Source organism: Mangifera indica, chromosome 16 (genome assembly GCF_011075055.1).
Source record: "Mangifera indica cultivar Alphonso chromosome 16, CATAS_Mindica_2.1, whole genome shotgun sequence".
NCBI lineage: Eukaryota > Viridiplantae > Streptophyta > Magnoliopsida > Sapindales > Anacardiaceae > Mangifera > Mangifera indica.
This window is the reverse complement of record NC_058152.1, coordinates 12,932,939-12,953,085: the sequence shown is the minus strand read 5'-3', so window position 1 is coordinate 12,953,085 and position 20,147 is coordinate 12,932,939. Positions and strand designations below refer to the sequence as shown.

At 32.3% G+C, this 20,147-nt stretch overlaps 3 protein-coding genes across 3 annotated transcripts; all 3 read left to right on the top strand.

Moving 5' to 3' along the window:
* The first annotated feature begins 956 nt into the window (after positions 1–956).
* Positions 957–4,871, top strand: LOC123198705 (18S rRNA aminocarboxypropyltransferase). The gene is made up of 10 exons (XM_044613458.1): positions 957–1,119; positions 1,209–1,237; positions 1,590–1,636; positions 1,732–1,797; positions 2,130–2,170; positions 2,734–2,870; positions 3,351–3,441; positions 3,937–4,008; positions 4,306–4,421; positions 4,512–4,871. The coding sequence occupies exons 1-10, from the start codon at positions 1,040–1,042 to the stop codon at positions 4,694–4,696; spliced, it is 864 nt and encodes a 287-aa protein (XP_044469393.1). The 5' UTR covers positions 957–1,039; the 3' UTR covers positions 4,697–4,871.
* A 1,587-nt stretch (positions 4,872–6,458) lies between these two features.
* LOC123198650 (formin-like protein 5) lies at positions 6,459–12,136 on the top strand. The gene is made up of 5 exons (XM_044613386.1): positions 6,459–6,890; positions 8,753–10,055; positions 10,727–10,927; positions 11,018–11,169; positions 11,281–12,136. The coding sequence occupies exons 2-5, from the start codon at positions 8,783–8,785 to the stop codon at positions 11,752–11,754; spliced, it is 2,100 nt and encodes a 699-aa protein (XP_044469321.1). The 5' UTR covers positions 6,459–6,890; positions 8,753–8,782; the 3' UTR covers positions 11,755–12,136.
* A 475-nt stretch (positions 12,137–12,611) lies between these two features.
* On the top strand, positions 12,612–16,186 carry LOC123198651 (vesicle transport protein GOT1-like). Its single transcript, XM_044613387.1, has 7 exons — positions 12,612–13,050; positions 13,163–13,229; positions 13,874–13,965; positions 14,079–14,159; positions 14,273–14,370; positions 14,452–14,533; positions 15,927–16,186. Exons 2-7 carry the CDS (start codon positions 13,199–13,201, stop codon positions 15,963–15,965), a joined length of 423 nt encoding a protein of 140 aa, XP_044469322.1. The 5' UTR covers positions 12,612–13,050; positions 13,163–13,198; the 3' UTR covers positions 15,966–16,186.
* The last annotated feature ends 3,961 nt before the right edge of the window (positions 16,187–20,147 follow it).

Here is a 20,147-nt window from a genome sequence, read left to right as displayed (position 1 = left end):
TTATTATAAGTGTTTTTGTATTTTGAAATCACATTTGAACACTAATATCGATAGTTATAAGGGGTCGTTTGATTATAGTGTTTTAAAGATTAACTTGTTAATCTATCTTTTATTATTTATATTACCTTATTTGATTTGTCAGTAATAAAAAGATTACAATAATCTTCTATTACCAATGCTGATATAATATATAATATAGGTGATACTCTGATTACCACTTTTACTTTAAATATCAAAATATTACTAAAATAATCTTAATTTTATTATAATTATATTTTTATTTATTAATTTTTTAAGACAAAAATAAATTTATTTTTAATTACTATAAAAAATAATTATATTCAATGACATTTAAGTAAAATAATTTATTAATATTCTTTTATTATCGTTAACCCAACACATTAATTATTTATACTATATATTTTTATCAAATTTTATCAAACGTAATAATCATTTACTCAGTAATATTTTCAGTATTTTTAGTAATCTATCTTCAAAGTAATCTCTCTATTTTGATAATAAAATATTATCTAAATCAAACGCCCTCAAATAGTAATCGAAATTGAATAAAATTATGTATATAAACAACTTTTACTAACTTATTTATATAAATTAAATTTGCAACATATGAATGAATGATGCGATTATTTACTTTTTTTGTTACTTTAAAATCATTTATTCATATCATGATATATTAACATATAAATAAATTAATAAGATTTATTTATACATATAGTATTACTTATTGGACTATGAATGCATTAACATTTGCCTTGTAAGCTCCCACCAAATTTGTATGTATGCTCCATGACATAGGGGTGAACATGAAAAATCTAAAAGAACATTGAGGAAAATTATAATTTCCAAACTATACGGGGTACTTGTAATTAAAAAAATTGTTGGTAGGCAGCTTTCAAAAGTTTCACTCAAGCCCCAAAGCATACTTATATATAAAGCGAAAACGGACGACCAAATTCATCTTCAGCCTTCAGCAGACACAGAAGATTTCAAGTTTCAGTTCTCGCTCTCTGATCACAAAATGGGCAACAACAAGCCCAGACGCTTTAAAACCCACCACTCTCACCGCGGCCAATCCAGCAGAACCCATCAATTTCAAAGGTTTTTTTTCTGCTTTCTTTCACCACTTTAGCAATTTTCAGTACATATAAAGTTGTTCTAATGCTCGTTTTTTGTTGTACTCACTTCAGAGAAGACGAGTCTCTGCCACCTGATCAAGGTTTGATGTTAATGACGCCGCTTATTTGTTTGGTTTTCCCAGCAGACCAAGTGTTTGACAAATTGCCGTCTTGGAGTGGGGTTTCTGTAGAATTATTTTGCTTAGTTTACACATTATCACAAATTTTGAAATATTTTCGTTTTTCTCGACTTCTTCAACAATTTTTTGGTTTTTATTTTTTATTATATTTTCTTTTAATTTACTACTTATTTAGGCTGCTAAGTTTGGAAAATATATGAAGTGGAAATCCATGACTAAACTTAGGAAGTACTGGACCTTGAGAGCAGATTTTTGGGTGTAATTAGTCTCAGCCGTATGATTTTATCAGCTAATGAATTTCTTATGCTTGTAGAGCCTGAAGACGGGCCAAAAGTTCCGAAAATTCAGCTGGCCATGTGGGTATGGATGGATATGTAGATCCACGTTACAGGTTAAAAGTAATGAGCTAATATTTGCATTGTGGTGATGGAATATTTTTTTTTTTTTGGGTTTAGGATTTTGGGCAATGCGATGCAAAGAGATGCACCGGAAGAAAACTTTCAAGATTTGGCATGTTGAAAGAAAGTATCTGCTGTATATTTATATTCTTTCTCTCAATTATGTTTTTTTATTTCTATTCATTGATTATGTTGTTGGTGACTTTTGCTTGGTAGCATGTAAGTCCATTTCTTGGTTTACTTAATTATTTATGTTAGTGTTGATGCTGTTTGAATAATTTACAATGAAATATGTTTGACCATTGGTATTCAGTGGATTATGCTGATGGTGTCTTATCTATCATATATTAACTTAGTTAAGTTTAAATGTGTGGATTTTGGCATCTATATGTCAGAAAATGCAACATTGATATTTTTAAATGTTATTAATTTTGAGTATTTAATATTTAATGCAGGAGCTACGGGTGAGTAGTGGGTTTGGAGGCATTGCATTAAGGTACTTGCTGCATTGATTTTATCTTTACCTTGTTTAGTGTCTGGTATGATTGTTCCTCTTGAGTAATTTGATCATTTGTATATTAAGAGTAATATCAACTGTTATGCTGTTTCTTCAATTTTATGTCTTTTAAAACATTAAGTGAGTAAAAGAGGAAAAAAGAACTTTGCTTTAAAGCAGGTTCTAATCTTTTCCTTCTGTGTAGCTATCATCAATGTTGTTATCTTCAATGTGATGTTGAATCCAGACACGAAATCTTGTGTCCACTCAAATGTCTTGTTGTTTTGATGTATTTGGGTTAAAAAAGATGCACCCAAACAATGATTGCCAAACCATATGGGTTGATTTCTGGACCTTGGAAAGAGATAAAGTTGATTAAGCTTCTAAATATTGGTTGTGGTTGGCATATGGTGCAAACAATGCAAACTGTTGGAGCATCTATAATTGTTTATACCAAATAGTTCCTTGCAGGATGATGTGGGAGTTACATTTGTGTCTGTGCTTGTTTTTGCATGTCTATTTGTGCACTCATCTTACTTGCTGTTGTCTATCTCTATTGGCAGTCCTGTTGGGAGTCACTGCATCTCGAAAGAAGATTACAGCTTGATAAAGAGAAAAGGCTTAGCTGTTGTTGATTGCTCTTGGGCACGCTTGGGGGATGTACCATTCGCGAAGCTGCGTTGTGCTGCTCCTCGCCTGCGTATGAACTTCATCTCTGTGAAAATTACACTGTTGAAGTATCATAACTATTATGGTTCACAAACAAACATTTTGTTTTAGCACGTACATAGACGTTTTGTCTAATATGGAGACCTTTAGTCTGGGTAATAAATCCATGACACACATTTTTACTGCCTCCTAGTCTGTTTTATGCGTTACTAATCACTTATTTGACATAATATTGGATCTCCCAAATAATAATCGCAGGCATGAATAGGTTTTATCTATCAATTTATTTTAAGGTTTTATAGTTCTCATAAATGGATTTAGTAATTTTATGTCATTGGTCAATCTGTATGTGTTTTAGTCTTCTATTTTTTTTCGTAGAAGTTGAAATTATTGTGAGGATCAAGTCTATATTATAGTAATTTATGGATATAAAACAAATGTCATAATCATCTCCTCTTCTTGAAATTGTATATTCTGTTTCCATGATTTTGACTTTTTATTGGAACTACAGTACCATGGCTGGTAGCAGCAAATCCTGTAAATTATGGTCGGCCTTGTCAGCTATCTTGTGTGGAGGCATTAGCTGCTGCTTTAATAATATGGTAACAAAATCTGCTTCCCTTATTTTCATTCGAAGCAGTTTTCATTATGTGCTAATGTTGTAATACCTGAGAAATGTTTAATCTATACCCTTGGTCCATTTTAACATTCTTGTTCTCAAATGATGTCGTTACAGCTTATAATAGTGATGATTTTCTTATCGGGTTTTCACGCTTTCAAGTTGGGAATCATAAACATCTAATATAGTGGGAAGCATGTCACTTATATTTTTTCAGTCCACTGATGTCAGTTTATTTTCCTTTGATTCTTTTCTTAAGGATCTGTTTCTCAACTGTATCTTGTATGAATATACTTAATCCTCTTCGAAAGCATTTTTATTTTCTACTTTTTGGGTTATTCACCAAAATTATCATTTGAAGGTCTTTGTTCTAGAATTCTTGTACTATAGTGCCATCAGCTTGTTTCTTATGAACTTACTGTCAAGATTATTGGCTGAGAATTAGTTGCCCTTTTGCTTTGTTATTTATGTTTAACAGTGGGGAACAGGAAACAGCGGATTTGTTACTAGGCAAGTTCAAATGGGGTCATTCATTCCTGTCTCTCAACAGGTAATTTATGTTTTCCTCTTTTCCTGGTTGCAATTGTAATTCTTTAGTTGCTGTAAAAGCAGACCATATACTCTCGCAATCGTAAATCATCTTTCTTGGCTTTCACATGCTATGGAAAATTCAAAGTACAAGGATTTATGGTCTGGGTTTATGAAACATAAGTAGACTTTCTCGAGGTGCATATTCAAACACATAAAACGAAGAAAGTACATCTATAGAAATCTTCCCGTTTTTCTTTTCTTTTCTTTTTTTTTCCTTGTGTGCATAATGAGCTTATGTCATATTCAATTAATGCAGGGAACTGCTGAAGGCATACTCCGAATGTGAAAATAGTGCTGCTATAATTTCGGTCCAAAATGCTTGGCTTTCCCAGCAAAGTCAGGTTCCAAAGGTTTCTCCAGAAGAAGTAGAAGGTACTCTATTTCCAAGCTTCAAAGAAAATTTAAAAGCAGACTCTCTATTCATTGTTTCTGATATAAAATGCTTGCTTTCTGCTGTCTCAGAGGCAGACACAAATAAAGATGAAGCCTCTTCTAATGACTCTGAAGATGGGCTTCCTCCACTCGAAAAGAACATGAATCATTTGAACTTTCAGGAAAGTGATGATGACTCTGAAGGTGGGCTTCCTCCACTTGAAAAGAACATGAATCATTTGAATATTCAGGAAAGTGAAGAAGAAAGTGAGTAAAGAAGTATGCACACAAAATGACATAGGAAGATTATGAGCTTGTAAATCCCGGGGCTAGGTAATGCACGAGGAATACAGGTTTCTTGATGACATGTATGGACGTATTTATATGGTTTGCAGCTTTCTTTCTTAACTCGTATTTATATCTATAAATGGTAAGTCTTTTTTTTTTTTTTCTCTTTTGGGTTATCACCTTTGGTTCCAATAGTTATGATAAGGTTGAATCTAAGTTGAGATGGTTTGATCTTTAGTCCGTATGAGTTGAGCTTAAGTCAAATGCGAGCTAAGATTCTTGGCTTGTTTGGAAAACTGAATTAGACTTAGTCGGAAAAAAGTTTGATTCAGTTTAATATACAAGTTAATTGTTTGACTTGACTTAATTCGAATTCGGATCACGCTCGATTTGAGTTGAGCTGGGTGAATCATTATCAAAACGATGTTTTTACGATTAAAAAGAGACTTAAAGTTGAGAATAGACCCACTCAGCCCTTACATGGGGCTCATATCAAATATATAATTAATATACTAAACAAAAAAATGGTTGAATAGATAAATATAGAATAGTGTTACAATAAGTATTGATTTGAATATTAAAAAATTTATAATTCAAAATTATTTAATTATATAGTGATAAATTATTTTTATATTCAAACGTGTAATTATTATAAGTAAAGTCATAACATTTTATAATTAATAGAGATGGACAACTTACTAACCTTTTTTTTTTTTTTCTTCTCCATTTTCAACAAGATTGATCAAAGGAAAATGCTTTGCGCGCTAAGGGTGGGCATGCAAGTTTATCATGCATGTTTTCAAATCTTTAAAATGGCTCAGACTAATGAGACCCATTTATAAAGAGTAATTTTGTCTAACCCTAGTATGTTGGTTAGAACAGTCTAACCTCTAAAACGTTGGTTAACTTTGCATACAACCTCTTTAATTAGGTTATCTTAATAAATTATCCATACTTTTACTTTTAAAAATATAAATAATTAAATAATGGAGTATTATTATTAAAACATGAAAAAGAAAAACCTCAAAAAACATCAAAATTTATGATTTTCATTTGAAACCCAAATTCGGATTGGCAATAACTTCCTTGATTCTTCTCTTTATCTCTACAGATAAACCTTTTTTCGTTTTGTTAGAAGGATAATAGAAAATCCTTGTTTCCTATTTGTAGAAAATTTTTGTCTCCTCTCCCTTTTCTCGTCCTCTCGAGAAAATTCTCTTTTCTTTCACATCTTCACTAAAAACTTAATAAAATATTTATTAAAAATTAGAGTATAATTGTAATAATTTAAAATTTTGAAGATTAATTTAATAATTAAAGATTTAAGAAATATATTAAAGAAGAGACGAATTGAGAAGAGGATGGGTTAGGAAAAGGATAAATCATAGATATATTTATCCCTATTTTTACACCATTCGGATTATAAAAATTTTAATCATCCTCATTTTTTTTATACAAGAGAATCGTCTTCCAAGATGGAAAGGGATAAGCCAATGACTCAATTTGAGGAGCTGAATTGTTGTCTCTACAAAAATTTATGAGTATTACAAATAAACACTTCATATAATATAGATTTTCCATTATACCCTCAGGTGTAGAAGCTTCTATTAATTCATCCTTTCCCTTTTGCAAGAATCGAAACCACCAACAAGAAAAAGAAAACGTTTCTTTAGCAATAACCGGTAAGGGCATTTTGGGTATTTAAGAAAACAAATAAAATCATATATTTTCAGATTTTTGCCTTCTCATCTCTTATTTTTTTCATTTACCGCAACACAAGCTCAGAACGAAAGCCTAACGAAAATAAAAACCCTAAATTTATTATCCCAAGTTAAAGCCTCATTTTCCATTTTCGTTTTCATTATTATCTGATTTGTTTCTCTTGTTTTCTCTATTTTCGACTCTCAGTGTTTTGTTTTCAGGAAAAAAGAATTTCTAATTCCCGGAACGACGCCGTTCTGAAGCAGAATTCTGGGCCCCTGAGTGTCGTTTTAACTAGCGGAGCTGTGAATAGTTGTTTCATTTAGGGGTGTTTTTATCTGGGTTAGAGTAGTTTAGGGTTTTGTTGTTGATGTGCTGTTTTGTTTTGTGTTCTCTAATGGTTGGTTTTGTGTTGTGAAATTAGGGTTTCACATATCTCTTTTCTCCTCATTTCAGGCCGCCAAGTAATCTCTTATCTCTGTGAGTTTTCGTTCTCCTTTTGTCGTATCTTTGATGGGTTTGTTTGTAATTTTTTTGGGTTTGTTTTATTGCATTATGAAATTAGGGTTTTGGTTAGTCCAGCATTTTAAAATTTTAGGGTTTTGATCTACTGAGGATTCTTTTGAAGTTAATTTAGTGAGCTTAGTAAGGAAAGATTGTTCAATTTTGGGGTTTTGTTGGTTTGATTAAGTTTGCTACAGTGAGTCTTCTTTTGAAGTTAATCAAAATTATTATTGTATTTTTGTTGAATGTTAGTTAAATGATTCCAGTACAAAACTGATTATGGGTTTAGTTTTAAAAGGTGAGACCATGTTCAAATACGGTTCTAATCTCAAGGCCACTGAACCAGGGAAAGCCTCCATTTTCACTGATTTAGTTGTTCAGTGCCTGCACTACTTTCAAATTTAAGTTTATTTAGTGGGATTTTGGATATTGAAAGAAAATTTCATTTCTGGTTACATATATTTTCAGTTACAAGCTGGTTTATGGCTTTGGATTTGCTTATTCAATTTTGATGCAGTTGAGAGTTTTAATTTCACTGGTTAGACATGTTGGATATATATTATTCTGGGGTTCTTTGTGAGGATATCTAAGAACTTTCATTGCAGTTGCAGACTGTTGTCTCCATATCTTTGTTATAAATTTCTGTTTTCATAACACTGGTTAGACATGTTGGATATATATTATTCTGGAATGATTGAATTTGGTATGCAACGTCATAGTTTAGTAAAAAGTTCTAGTTTGATTTATTAAAGAGAAATTATTAGTTTTCAAAATTAGAGTTAAAAAAAATTTTATTTTTTAAATATTATTAGTTAAACAACTATTTTACTCTTATAACTAATAAAAAATTTTAATAAAAATTGAATTACAGGATGGGTATTTAAAATTTTGAAAGTTAGCGGTATCATTTTGATAATGGATTGAACCTTAAGTGAGAATAAGTCTTTTGGCCTGTTTATTACCCTAACTCTTTATTTACACACAATTATCACATTGGAAATAACTACTTATGATGAGAAATAAAGATGTATTTGGATCCATTTTTTATAAAGTAATACTATGTATACCTATTTTGGGTGTACAATTATATACATATTTATATGTGTCATCACATGATTGAGTATTAATTTATTATTAATTAAAAATTATTCAATCATGTGATAACATATATAAATGTGTATATATTTATGAATTCAAAATGAGTATACATAATTTTATTATTTTTTATAATTGATTCAATAATGATATTGAGTCAATAAATTGTATCCTAATTGTACTTGTGAATACGTAGATATTTGTACCATTATTTATAACAATGTTACTGCTTAACATTGAGTAATATAAATATTATTGAAGCATGTTTCAAATAAGTATGTTCTGTGACAAAGCAATACATAAGAAGACTATCATATGTTCATACTTTTGCATAAATATATTGAACAACACAAAATTATTCATAGCCCCAATAATAATTTTAATACAATTAATTACTAGTTTAAATTAATACTTAGTGATTATGAATATTGAAGTAGATTTTTATATTAGCCATTAATTATATGTTGTCAAAATATGTTTATTAATATTTTGCAGAAAAGCTTTGTCTCTCATTAGATTGAATGAAACACGTAAGTGAAAAGACAAAAGTGCTTTTAAAGCACTTCTGGAAAAATAAAAAGCTTTGGGGTGAGAGAGGCTCAAACTCTCGACCTCAAGATTACTCTAAGCTTTGGGTGCTTTTATGTCTTTGTATTTTTTCTTGTGTTGTGTGTTCTATATTTCTGTTCGGAAATTTAATCTTTCAGGGGCTGATTGTTTGTGGAATATAATGTTTTAATCAGGGTTGTGAAGTGGAATTTTAGTTGGAAAAGATGTCGTCTCCATATCCGGTTCTTGACAATAAACCAATTGATCAGTGGAAGGTTACAGAGCTGAAAGAAGAGCTAAGGAGGCGGAAATTGAAAGCGAGTGGTAAGAAGGAGGAGTTGATACGAACTTTGGATAATGCCATTCGCATTGAACGGGAAAATGCAGCAAAGGAAGCAGAAGTGAATAATGGTATAAAAAGTGATAGTCAACCTGTAGTTGAGGTAAAAGATGCAGAGAAAGTGCCTGTTGATACTGAAATCGCCAAAGATGTTGTGATTGTTGGTAGCCAAGAAATTGAAAAGGCAGATAATGTTGTGGTTCAGCTTGACATTAACAGTAGTGCTACTGCCTTGGGTCAAGGAGAGGCTGAAAACATAGAAGTAGTGGGTAATATTAATCCAATCGATGCTGCCTTAGGTCAAGAGAAAATCCAAGAAAGGGACATAGCAGGTGATACCAATCCTACTAGAGCGGTGGAGGAGCTGGTTATCCACAAAACTACTGTGAAGGCCAGCACTACAGTTACTGAGAGTGTGGCTACTGAATTAACTTTGAATGGGCAAGAGTTGCATAACTCTGGAACACTGGGGGAAATTTTGAGTTCAAATGTTGACCTGGAGATTGAGGATTCTAAGCCCCAGCTAGAGAATGAGGGTTTAAAGCCTCCGCACAAGGATGACACGCTTGACACCTCTGCTCCGGATATTCAGGTATCTGAGGTCAGCGCTAATTTAGGGTCTCAAGTAAAATCTGATTCTATTTCTACTGATTCTGTGTCAATTAATCAAAAGATTGAACTAAAGGATAATATAATTGCTGATAATGTCAAATTAGAACAAGATTTTATTAAGCCGGAAATGGTGGAACCATCATCTAGCCTTGTTGTAGCAGTTGGTGGTGAATCACATCCAATGGATGTTGAAGAGCCACCTGAGAGGAAGGCATCTATTGAGGAGAGAGATGACAACAATGCTACAATTGCAGAGATGGGCAAGAAAAATTATAGTGCAGATGTGGGTTATTCAGAAAAGTTAAATTTAGACCGAAGCTCTGGTGATGACTCTATGGAGGAGGATGTCCTGGAGAGTAAACAATTTGATTCAAAGGATAGTTCTGATGAAGTGAGAGACAGAAGTGAGAAAGATGAACTGCCTGTTGTGAAAGAGGATAGCCCTGTTGATGTTGTGGGAGATGGTTTATCTGATGACAAAAAGGATGTTCAAGTTGAGAAAAAGAGTCGTCCAGTTGTGGCTGCTGAGAAAAGAAAAATTAATGGTATGTTTTGGTCCCTGGGATTGATATTGTTCTATGAAGTTGTTTGTTGCGGATATTACCTTTGTGTAGTGTTCTTTTTTCCCCCACTGCATTGTTTGCAATTTTTGTTGCCAATTTACCTTGACAGAGATATGCATCAGTCTTATAATGAGAAAATATTGTGAATTTTTTTAATCTTTCATAATATTTGCATGACCAGAAAATCCCCCTCAACTTCTTTCATTTTAGAAATGTCATCTTGTTTCTAGTTTCTGGATTAGACAAAAAGCAGTGATTGCAATATAGGTGATTGGATAGGAGTAGCTTTCTTCAGGGAAATACCTCTGGGAAACGTTTAACATATCCAAAAGGCATGCTTGTACTTTAGGAAGTTCTACCACAGGAAAATGTGTGGTTTTTTTTTTTTTTAAATTATTGAAATAGATGGAAAATGTGGTTTTTATTCATGCGGCTGCTCATCTTTAGGAAGTTTCCCTTGGAAAATTGATTGTGTAGTTTGCTTTATTTATTCATTGGTCATTGCATATGCCCAAACAATGATACACTCAAACTTTGAGTTTCTCTATTCCTTCTTTTGTAATTAATTTGAATGTTAATTTTGTTCCACATGTTTTTTCATACATTAAAATTCAAAATTCTTGTCTATTTTTTTCTGACAAACTGCTTCTCAGACCAAGAAGCAGTAGGAAGCAATGAGCCTTTGAAGAGGCAACGCAGATGGAACTCTGAAAGCCTTAAGCTTCCAGAACAGCAAAGTTCCAACCTTACACCTACCAGCACACCGAGGGACTCATTTCAATCTAGTGCTTTGAAACGGAACCTGTCTAGATCCAATTCTGCACTAAGTGAGGATACACTCAAGGAACGTGTTGGTGAGTTATCGATATCTTTATTGGATATAAGATATTTTAGCTTGTAATTTAAAATCTAAGTTGCTCAATTTCAACTTTTTTGGTTAACAGTTCCACCATCGCCAAAACCTCCCACTAATTCCCTCAGGATTGATCATTTTGTGCGTCCTTTTACCCTAAAAGCTGTGCATGAGCTTTTGAGCAAAACTGGAGCTTTCACCAGTTTCTGGATGGACCATATCAAGACTCATTGCTATGTTACTGTAAGAGATAATTCTCTCGCATAAAAAGATAGGAATTTTCTCGTTTATGTACTTCTTCTCTGGTGGGTCAGATGGATTAATAATTCTTGGAAAACTACTTTGATCATGCAGTACTCATCGGTTGATGAAGCCATGGAGACACGTAATGCTTTGTATAACATACAATGGCCTCCAAATAATGGTGGACGACCACTGGTGGCTGAGTTTGTGGATCCCCAGGAAGTCAAAATGCGAGCAGAAGCTCCTCCTCAGTTGCCATCTGCGTCCACCCCTACAGCCCCTCCAGCTCCGCCTGCCTCTCAGCCCCAGCCCTCACCCCGTCAACCGGCTCCCAGACAGCAGCTTCCACCGCCGCCAACCCTTCCACCACCACCACCACCACCTGTCTCCAACCCAGCCCCGGCAAGAGAACGGTTCACTGTTCCACCCCCTCCTCCACTTCCGGAAAAAATTGACCCGCCAATCGTTACTCTAGATGACCTATTTCGGAAAACCAAAGCAACTCCTCGAATCTACTTCTTGCCTCTATCAGAAGAACAAGTCGCAGCAAAACTTCAATCACAGAGTAAAAACACCAAGCAGTAGGGATCAAGCTATAAATTTATCCCTGGCTGTACCCGTATGATAGATAATGGTAAGAAAGTATCACATAATATCATCTTTGCAGGTCTGCAGGTGTTACTACATGTAGGAAGGAATTGGTCCAGCCAAGCTTAGGTATCTGGTTCGTTGATGGATTTCGGTTTGGGTTTTCCAAAGGCAGTACCTGTCTGAGGCTTACGTTTTACTCAGTGTTAGAACTCCCCCGCTTCGCCAACAAAACTGAGAGCTTCTTTGGTGTCTTGTGTCTTGTTTTTCTTTTGAACCTGAATTCCAAGTTTTATGAACTTGTGATAATACCGTTAAGATTGACTCTCTAACTTTGTGGATGATATTTCTTTCTTGTTTAAGATTGTTCTTCATTGCAGATTCTGCAACTTGATAACTAGATTACTAGCTTCTTGAACATCTATTGAAAACTTGGCTAACCATATTGAAATTTTCATTGTTTTGATTCATAACACCATTCAAAATTAGGAACATATGTAGCAGTTTTTTTATCCAAATTCCAAGGCTTTCTTTGGATTACTTAGGCCACAATTAAGGTTTATTTTGTATTGAATCATATTATCAAGTTATCCTTATAGACTTATTGTTTATTAATTCGCATGTCTCTCCACCTCGGTCCAAAATGTTTTGTGCTGCTGTTGTGAGAGTAAACATGTGATTTATTGTTAGTAGAGGTGGCTCTAAATAAGCTGGCTAAATTTAAATTTTTCGTTTCATTTGAACTAGTTGATTTTGGGTTGAAATTTTAGTTTGGTAGTTCAATACAGTGATTTAGGATTGGTTTGTATGTCATAATGCTGTTTGTTTTGTGCAACTTCCCACCTATTATTATCACCTCCTTGACAAGATCTTCAAATTTTTCTTAATAAAACAAATTTAATCCCTTGTTGATTAAGCAAATTGCTTCCAAATCCATATTTTTCTCCGTAAGAATTATTAGAATTCTTCTTAGACAAGACGCGGCGTTTCATTTCCCGAACAGGTAACTTAACGGGGTAGCAAAACCTTCATGCACCGAATAATTTCACGTAGATTAACCAATAAAAAGCCGCCACGTTGAACATCAACGTTTTAATTTATAATAATTGATTTTTCATTTCTCTTAATTTTCATTTCATTGTCAGTGTTGATAATTTTTCTTCTCTTTCTTTCCCCGTGAAACAAACAGAACTTTTAGTAACCGTTTCTGGATTTCTTCGTCTCCAACTCCTCGGATTCAGGTCCTTGTAGATCGAATCGTGCTCGTTAATTTTTTTTTCCAGATTCGGCAAGGTAGATGTCAGATACTTAGCTATGTAAAAAATTGAAGTTTCGAGCTCGTTTCATTTTATTTGTGCGTTTCTTAACGTATTATTTGATTTGTTGCTCTGCATAATTTTTCCAGGCAGTGAAGTTGACGAGTATCTGAAACATCGACTCAATGGTTTCGTTTGAAATGAATGACCGTAAAAGTGAGTTAATAGTGATTTTCAGGTGTTTTCCTGTTTTTCATTATGTTTTTATTTTCATCGTAAACTGTACTTTTAACTGTGAAAGCTCAAGAAATTTGTGCTTGAATATTTGATTTGAATGAGTTAATCAATTTAAAGAGTTTTCGCTATTGCTTGAGCTGGATTTTAGTCATTGTGGATTTTATAGAGCTTTTTCGATGAAATATTTATAAGCAAAATTGGTTATAGTTATTGGATGGACTGTTTTTTAGTTGCTTTTTCGAGTTGTTTTTGTTGTATTTTCGGCTTTAATTTACTTTCGTCTAATTGATTGTTTGCCAGTTAATTTTTGAGTCTGGATTGGTCTATAGTTATGGTGAAGTTATCATCACATAAATCTTATTTACTAGCTTAAGACAGGAATATTGAATGATGTTTAACTTGGACATGAAGAATTTTGCCAAAATTTAGAGCTTGAAAATTAATCTCACTTGCACGTTGGGACTGTGAAAAAATATTTTCACGATTTGGAACTATATGTTTGATGTTTCCAACTAAGAGAGGCAAAAATAAGCATTTATATGTGAAATTGGGGGTATGATTGGTGTCCTTATTTTTCCTTGAAAGATTTTAAAACTAATAATTGTTAATGTAAAATGGAACAGAGATTGGGCTAGGCTTGACAGGTTTTGGCATATTTTTCTCATTCTTGGGAATCATCTTCTTCTTCGATAAAGGTTTACTGGCCATGGGAAATGTAAGTCTCGTTAGACTTCTTGTCATTTTTGGGTTTTTATTTTTCTTGTTATGTTTCGGCTTATTTACTGAATGATTTTTTTATTAACAATGACATTCCATTGTGGCCTTTAGATCCTCTTCTTGTCAGGGGTGTCCCTATCCATTGGTTTGAAGTCCACTATGCAGTTTTTCATGAAACGTCAAAACTTTAAGGTTTTGATTTTCTTACTCCCCTTTTGTTTCTCTAAGTGTGGAGTGTTTTGTTCATTCATCATCATCCATCTTTATCATTCTTTTAATTGCTTGTGATTGTGTTGATTGTACAGGGAACCATCTCTTTTGGTCTTGGCTTCTTCTTTGTTGTTATTGGTTGGCCAGTTTTTGGAATGATTCTTGAGACATATGGGTTCATTGTGCTCTTCAGGTCTAGTAGAATCCTTCATGCTTTCTCTGTAAGTTATTTATTGTAAATAATTCTAGTTGCTAATGATATTTTTATGTGCAGTGGTTTCTGGCCAACACTTGCTGTTTTCATTCAGAGGATACCTTTTCTTGGTTGGGTATTCCAGCTACCATTTGTCAGATCGGTATGTTAATCCATGAACTCAAATTATTGTCTATCAATTGTGAGATTTCTTATAAGAGATTGCAAGTAGACTTGTGAATATATAGAGTTCAACTTTTTGAATTCTATACCATATCAGTTCATTGATTTGTCCTGAAATGTGAAACCTACTTTGTTTGAATATTAAGTCTTGTTTAAATATATATTATTTTTTACTTGGAGTTGTGATAGAAGGAAACTCTAAAGAGTGATATAGTGAAAGAATGATTTCTTCATTTTGGGTTTTATTATACTGATCATGCTGATTTTTCTTATAATGTATTTTTTATGATTTTTGATTCATCAACGCTGGCTTAATGTTAGTAAATATAAGTGGCTCAAAGTGTAATGTTTCTTTTTTAATTCCATCTTGTTAGAAGCAATGAAGGAAATCCTACTCTGATATCAAATAAGGAAATATATTTTTGAGTGTGAAATTTTCTTAGTTGCTTATTTGAAAGGTGAATGCTTTTTTTTTTTTCGTGCTTTTTTTTTTTTATGTGGCACTCAAGAGAATCAAACTATTATGTGATTGTTTATTTCATGATAAGCTGGAGGTTGTCATATGTATTGGTAAGGATGGGAGTCCTATCTTGACCAGACATGGGATATCATATTCCTAAAAACTTAACATGATTATTAGACTGATTTTCTGTTTGTCTTCTTCTAGAAGAATTGTTAAAATTAAGATAATTACTAAGTTTTCAGTGTGGGGAAGCTCCATAATTAAGTTTGCACAGTACTCTCAAAACGTTAGTATGAGGAAAGAGTTGATAGTAATCAGTGACACATAGCCTAACTGTGGTGGTAGAACACTCAGAATATCTTATCTACATGAGACACAGCATGATACAATAAATGAATAGAAACATATCTCGATTTTGTGTTACACAGGATTGTATAGATGTTAGAATTGGAAATCATTTTTGTCAGAATATTTGACTTTACATATGCCAAGTTATTTAAGGACTGTGTTCTCTTCCTGAACTCAAGATGAGTTAGTTTAACTGATTTAGTTTGTTGGCTGAGAAGTGGAGAAGTATTTGGTCACTTATATATGTGTTTGAATGCCTATGCTGTATCACGGCAAACATGATTTAAGAAATGATTTTTTTTTTTGAATTAGAAATGTGGTTTAAGAATCCCTTATATTACACCTTTCAAACTTGATTCATCTTTATGAGATGATGTGGAGGCTCGGATGCTCTGCAGTGATGAAATTATTGCTTGAATACTGAAAGTTAAACAATAAATATGATTGTGCAAAGGCGTGTTAACATGATTTCTAGGTATGATCATTTAGATGGATATGCAGATACATAATCTAGATGTCACTGGTTGATATGATGTAGTGAGATTTTGTCTTTCATGTGCAGCTATTCGACAAGTATCGGGGGAAACGGGTACCTGTGTAACCACCCTATGAAAAAATGAGTAAGTACAATGTAATGGCAGGTCCACTTGTAAAATACTTGGGATGGAAGATGGAAAATTCTTTGGTTCAATCAAATGGGGTCTCTAGAAAATTATTCTCATTTGACAGTTAACCGGGAAAAAATGTAATACTCTTTAGCTGTTTTCATTTTAGCGACATTGCTGAAATTGAATATAAGTTTTGTTTGTTGTTGAATGATCATCAATCTGTTCATACGCCAGAAGAAAATAAATCCTGTAAGTAACCAGTTTTTCTGGCTATTGACTTGAAGAATGCACATGTTTTCCATTTTTAGGGAGGGGTATCTGAAGTTTTTTTTTTTGGTAGTTTGATTTGTAATAGCATTTGTGCAAGTTTTTGGTTGCTGTGTAGTATTTACCTTGAAGTGAGTTTTTTCTTGCGGTACTCGTATGGAATGTTTTAGAATGCTGTAGTATATTAAGGTGTTGGAAAATTCTCAGATGTAGGTGTAGAGTTTCTTTAGAGGCAGAGGTGAGTAGGACTGGCCCTGAGTCAAGCTGGGTCAGACTCGAAAGTTGGGTTTTGTTTATTTAAAATATAAACTGAGTTTGAGTTAAGAAGTTCGGTTTGTTTTAAAACCAACCCAAACTTGAACTATAGAAAGTTTGGTTCGGTTCAGTTTGAATCGCAAGTTGGATAAATAGTTTGATTCGATTTAAACTTAACTTATGATTTGATTTGAATTATGTTAAATAATTATTAAACGATATTATTTTGTTAATGAACCATAAATTCAAACCACAAATTTAAGTCATATATTTGACTTATAAATTTGAATCATAAATTCGAGTTAAATTTGAATTGAATTTAAACTAAATCATTTTCATTTGAATTGAATTTGAATCATTCTTAATATTGGGTCAACGAATTTAAATCGAATTTGAACTGAATTATTATTTATTCAAACTAAATTTGAATTAATGGGTGTTTGAATTTTGTTCGATTTGTATCCATCTCTAAAAGTAAGATTACGTTTAGAGTTAAAAAGGTCCGATTTTAGTTATAGGTAAAATCTAGTTTAATCATTGGATTAAATTGATTAAAGGTTGAATAAGGTGATTTTATTAGAAGACGATTCAATCATTAGATCAAATCAGAGTAAATGTTATGTTAATGTTAAATTGATTTAAATTTATTTTAAAACTTTAACTATATCTTATGGTAGTAGTTTGTCTCAATATTTTTAAAATTAAATTAGATATTTACTTAGTAAAAGAGGTAGTTTGATTCAATCTATAATCGAATCGATTGACCGGTAATTAAATCAGTTAATTGATAAAAAATAATATTTAAAAAAGTTTATATAATTTATCAATAATTATACAATCTAACTTATTTAATATTAAAATAAAACTAGTTTATATATATATATATATATATATATATATATATATATATATATATAACTTAAGTTTAAGTTTTCATAACGAATCTTTAAAAAAAAATTAAATTTTTATGATGATTGAGTTAAACTTGGTTTTATACTAACTGAAATTGGCTTGGTTAGCGGTTGGCAGTTCTTCTAGTTGGATTGGTCGATCTAATCCAGTTTTTAAAACTATAGTGTATCCTATTGTTTGACTGGTCAATGAAGAATCGATTCATCAAAGATTATCTACAACTAGACACAATAGTGGATTATATTGGGTTGATTCAGATTGGCTTTAACATGATAGTGGATCGTGTTAGGTTGACCTTAGAATGGTTGTCTTATTTACGGGTCATGTCAGACCTAAGGTTTACACAATCGTGAGTCTTCATGTCGAGTCAGTATACAAAAATATATAGGCTTAAGACATGACCTATATTATAATTGGTTATGTCAAACCTTTAACAAGTCGACCCACAAGTATTTATAGATGTGCCCTATTAATTATATTTTTTTTTCAATTTTTTTATTATATCTTTTAGATTTTTCATATTAATCTTTTAGTTTTCTCCGTAAGAATAATAACAAATAATTAATAAATTTTTATTCTTTCACATTATCTTTTGGTCTTCTCATAAAATTAATAATAAATTTGTTATTACTTTTTAATTTTTTATTATCACATATTTTAGGGTTAGATATTTTTTATAAACAATAAAATTATATGTGCATATATTTTAAATATAATTTGAGTACACAGATGATATATCATTATGTTATTTGATAATTTTAAATTAATGATAATGTAACATTTAATCACACAACATGATGGTATATTATATATACACTCAAATTATATAAAAATATATATACATATAATAATATTGCAAGAAAAAACATAATTTTCTTACTTATACATGTATAATCTATAAAATACAATGCAATGAGCTCAAATAAAATTAGGGTAAAAAGTTTATTCCCACTCAAGGTAGAGTGAAAACTCAAAGTGACCCTTCCAAACTTTAAAAAATTCAAATACTCACTCATTCGTTAGTTTTGATTGGTACAATCAGGGGTAAAATTGTCATTTAGAGAATTTTATTTAAATAAAGAAAAATTGATTTCTTTTCTCCCCCTTAGTTTTAAAAACAAATCATTTTCCCCCTAGTTTATTTAAACAAACAAAAGTTAATTTCTTTTTTCCCTTTTAGTTTTATAAACTACCATTTTCCCCTAACTTAATTTTAAAAAATAAACTTTCACCCCCACTATATATGATTTTTAGAGTTTTATATTTTAGAATGAACAACCATCCTTCTCAAACTTTGAAACATTGTACTTATATTCCAAAAACTTTATTTCATCTTTTCAATGACCGTTCTTCCTGACATTTCTCTTCGGTGACATCTCCCCTCCTTCCCTGGTGGTTTTCGACTGAAAATCAAACCGAAATGATTTGGGTTTTCATGCATAGGTATGTGCAAAAATTGCACAAACCCATGCTATGATTTGTGCATCGGTAGATGCATAGATCAATCAGACGATGTCACATAGATATGGGGTGTTGTTCGTGCAACACCGTTCGATTGATCTATGTGTCTACTGATGCATGGATCGTTGCATAGATCTATATAATTTTTGTACAGATTCGTAAATAAAAATCAGGCCATTTAGGCTGAATTTTTGGTGGTTTCCATATTAAGAAACCACCAAGGAGGGAGGAGAAATGCCGCTAAAAAGAATAATCATCGAAAAGATGGAATAAAATTTTTAAGGTATAAGTGTAATGCTTCAAAGTTTGAAGATAGTGACTGTTCATTCTAAAATATAAAATCCTAAAAACTATATATAGTGGGGTAAAAGATTAATTTTTTAAAGGGAAATTATAAAAAATAGGCAAAAGTAAGGGGGTTTAAGCGAAATTGTCCAAAAAAATCAGATTAAAGCAAAAATGCCCAACTTTTGTGAAATGTTGAAACTGCCCATATATAAACCCAACAAATTTCCCCTGTTCCCACTGTGAAATCACTGTTAAAAAATAGGGGAAAATTCGAAATTTTCTCCTGTCCCAATGTCATGCACTGTCAGTCGGATTTTCCGCCATTTTCGTGGTTTCTGGCAACCGAAAATGGCACAGTACGTTAGAATATCTTTCATCATCTTGTTTGAATCAAGTTATTGTTCATATTATTGAGATTTGAGTGAGATTTTACGGTTTAGGGTTTAGGGTTTCGATTTTGAACAATGCTTGAAATGTTTTGATTTTTGGTTGTTTTCGTTGAATTGGTTGAGGGGTTTTGTGTTATAGCTTATGTAGATTTGATTTGTGTTGAAATTGGAGGCCAAAACGACGAAATTTTGGTCGAAAATTCGTTTCAAAGCGATCGACAGTCGACAGTGGGAACAGTGTTTCCCACTGTCGACAGTGGGTTAGGGGGCTTAATAGTGTTTTCAAAATATTAGGGAGCTATGTGAGAGTTCTCAGTCCACTGTAGGCTTTTTTGAAATTTGCCACGTGACAGTGGGTTGTTGCTGTGTATACGGTAGGTTGGGGGGAAATTAACCTTTTTTAAAACTATAGGATTTATATGAGACAGACTTTGAACGATCATAACTATTGATCCGGGAGGAGTTACGAGGCCTGTAATATATCAACGCGAAGCTCGTTTCAAACTCTATAACAACAACTAGCTTTACTAGTTGAACCGAATCTGGAGGCCAAAATAAAACTATTTTAATGTGTATTATGCAATTTTTTTATTTTATCAAATT

Excerpts from the sequence above, each read along its gene's own strand:
- LOC123198705 (XM_044613458.1), top strand. The coding sequence starts at position 1,040 with ATGGGCAACAACAAGCCCAGACGCTTTAAAACCCACCACTCTCACCGC. Across the intron at positions 2,171-2,733 it reads TTTGGAGGCATTGCATTAAG|TCCTGTTGGGAGTCACTGCA; the intron begins GTACTTGCTGCA and ends CTCTATTGGCAG. Across the intron at positions 4,422-4,511 it reads TTCTCCAGAAGAAGTAGAAG|AGGCAGACACAAATAAAGAT; the intron begins GTACTCTATTTC and ends CTGCTGTCTCAG.
- LOC123198650 (XM_044613386.1), top strand. The coding sequence starts at position 8,783 with ATGTCGTCTCCATATCCGGTTCTTGACAATAAACCAATTGATCAGTGG. Across the intron at positions 10,928-11,017 it reads TACACTCAAGGAACGTGTTG|TTCCACCATCGCCAAAACCT; the intron begins GTGAGTTATCGA and ends TTTGGTTAACAG. Across the intron at positions 11,170-11,280 it reads AGACTCATTGCTATGTTACT|TACTCATCGGTTGATGAAGC; the intron begins GTAAGAGATAAT and ends TTGATCATGCAG.
- LOC123198651 (XM_044613387.1), top strand. The coding sequence starts at position 13,199 with ATGGTTTCGTTTGAAATGAATGACCGTAAAA. Across the intron at positions 14,371-14,451 it reads GGGTTCATTGTGCTCTTCAG|TGGTTTCTGGCCAACACTTG; the intron begins GTCTAGTAGAAT and ends TTTTATGTGCAG. Across the intron at positions 14,534-15,926 it reads AGCTACCATTTGTCAGATCG|CTATTCGACAAGTATCGGGG; the intron begins GTATGTTAATCC and ends TTTCATGTGCAG.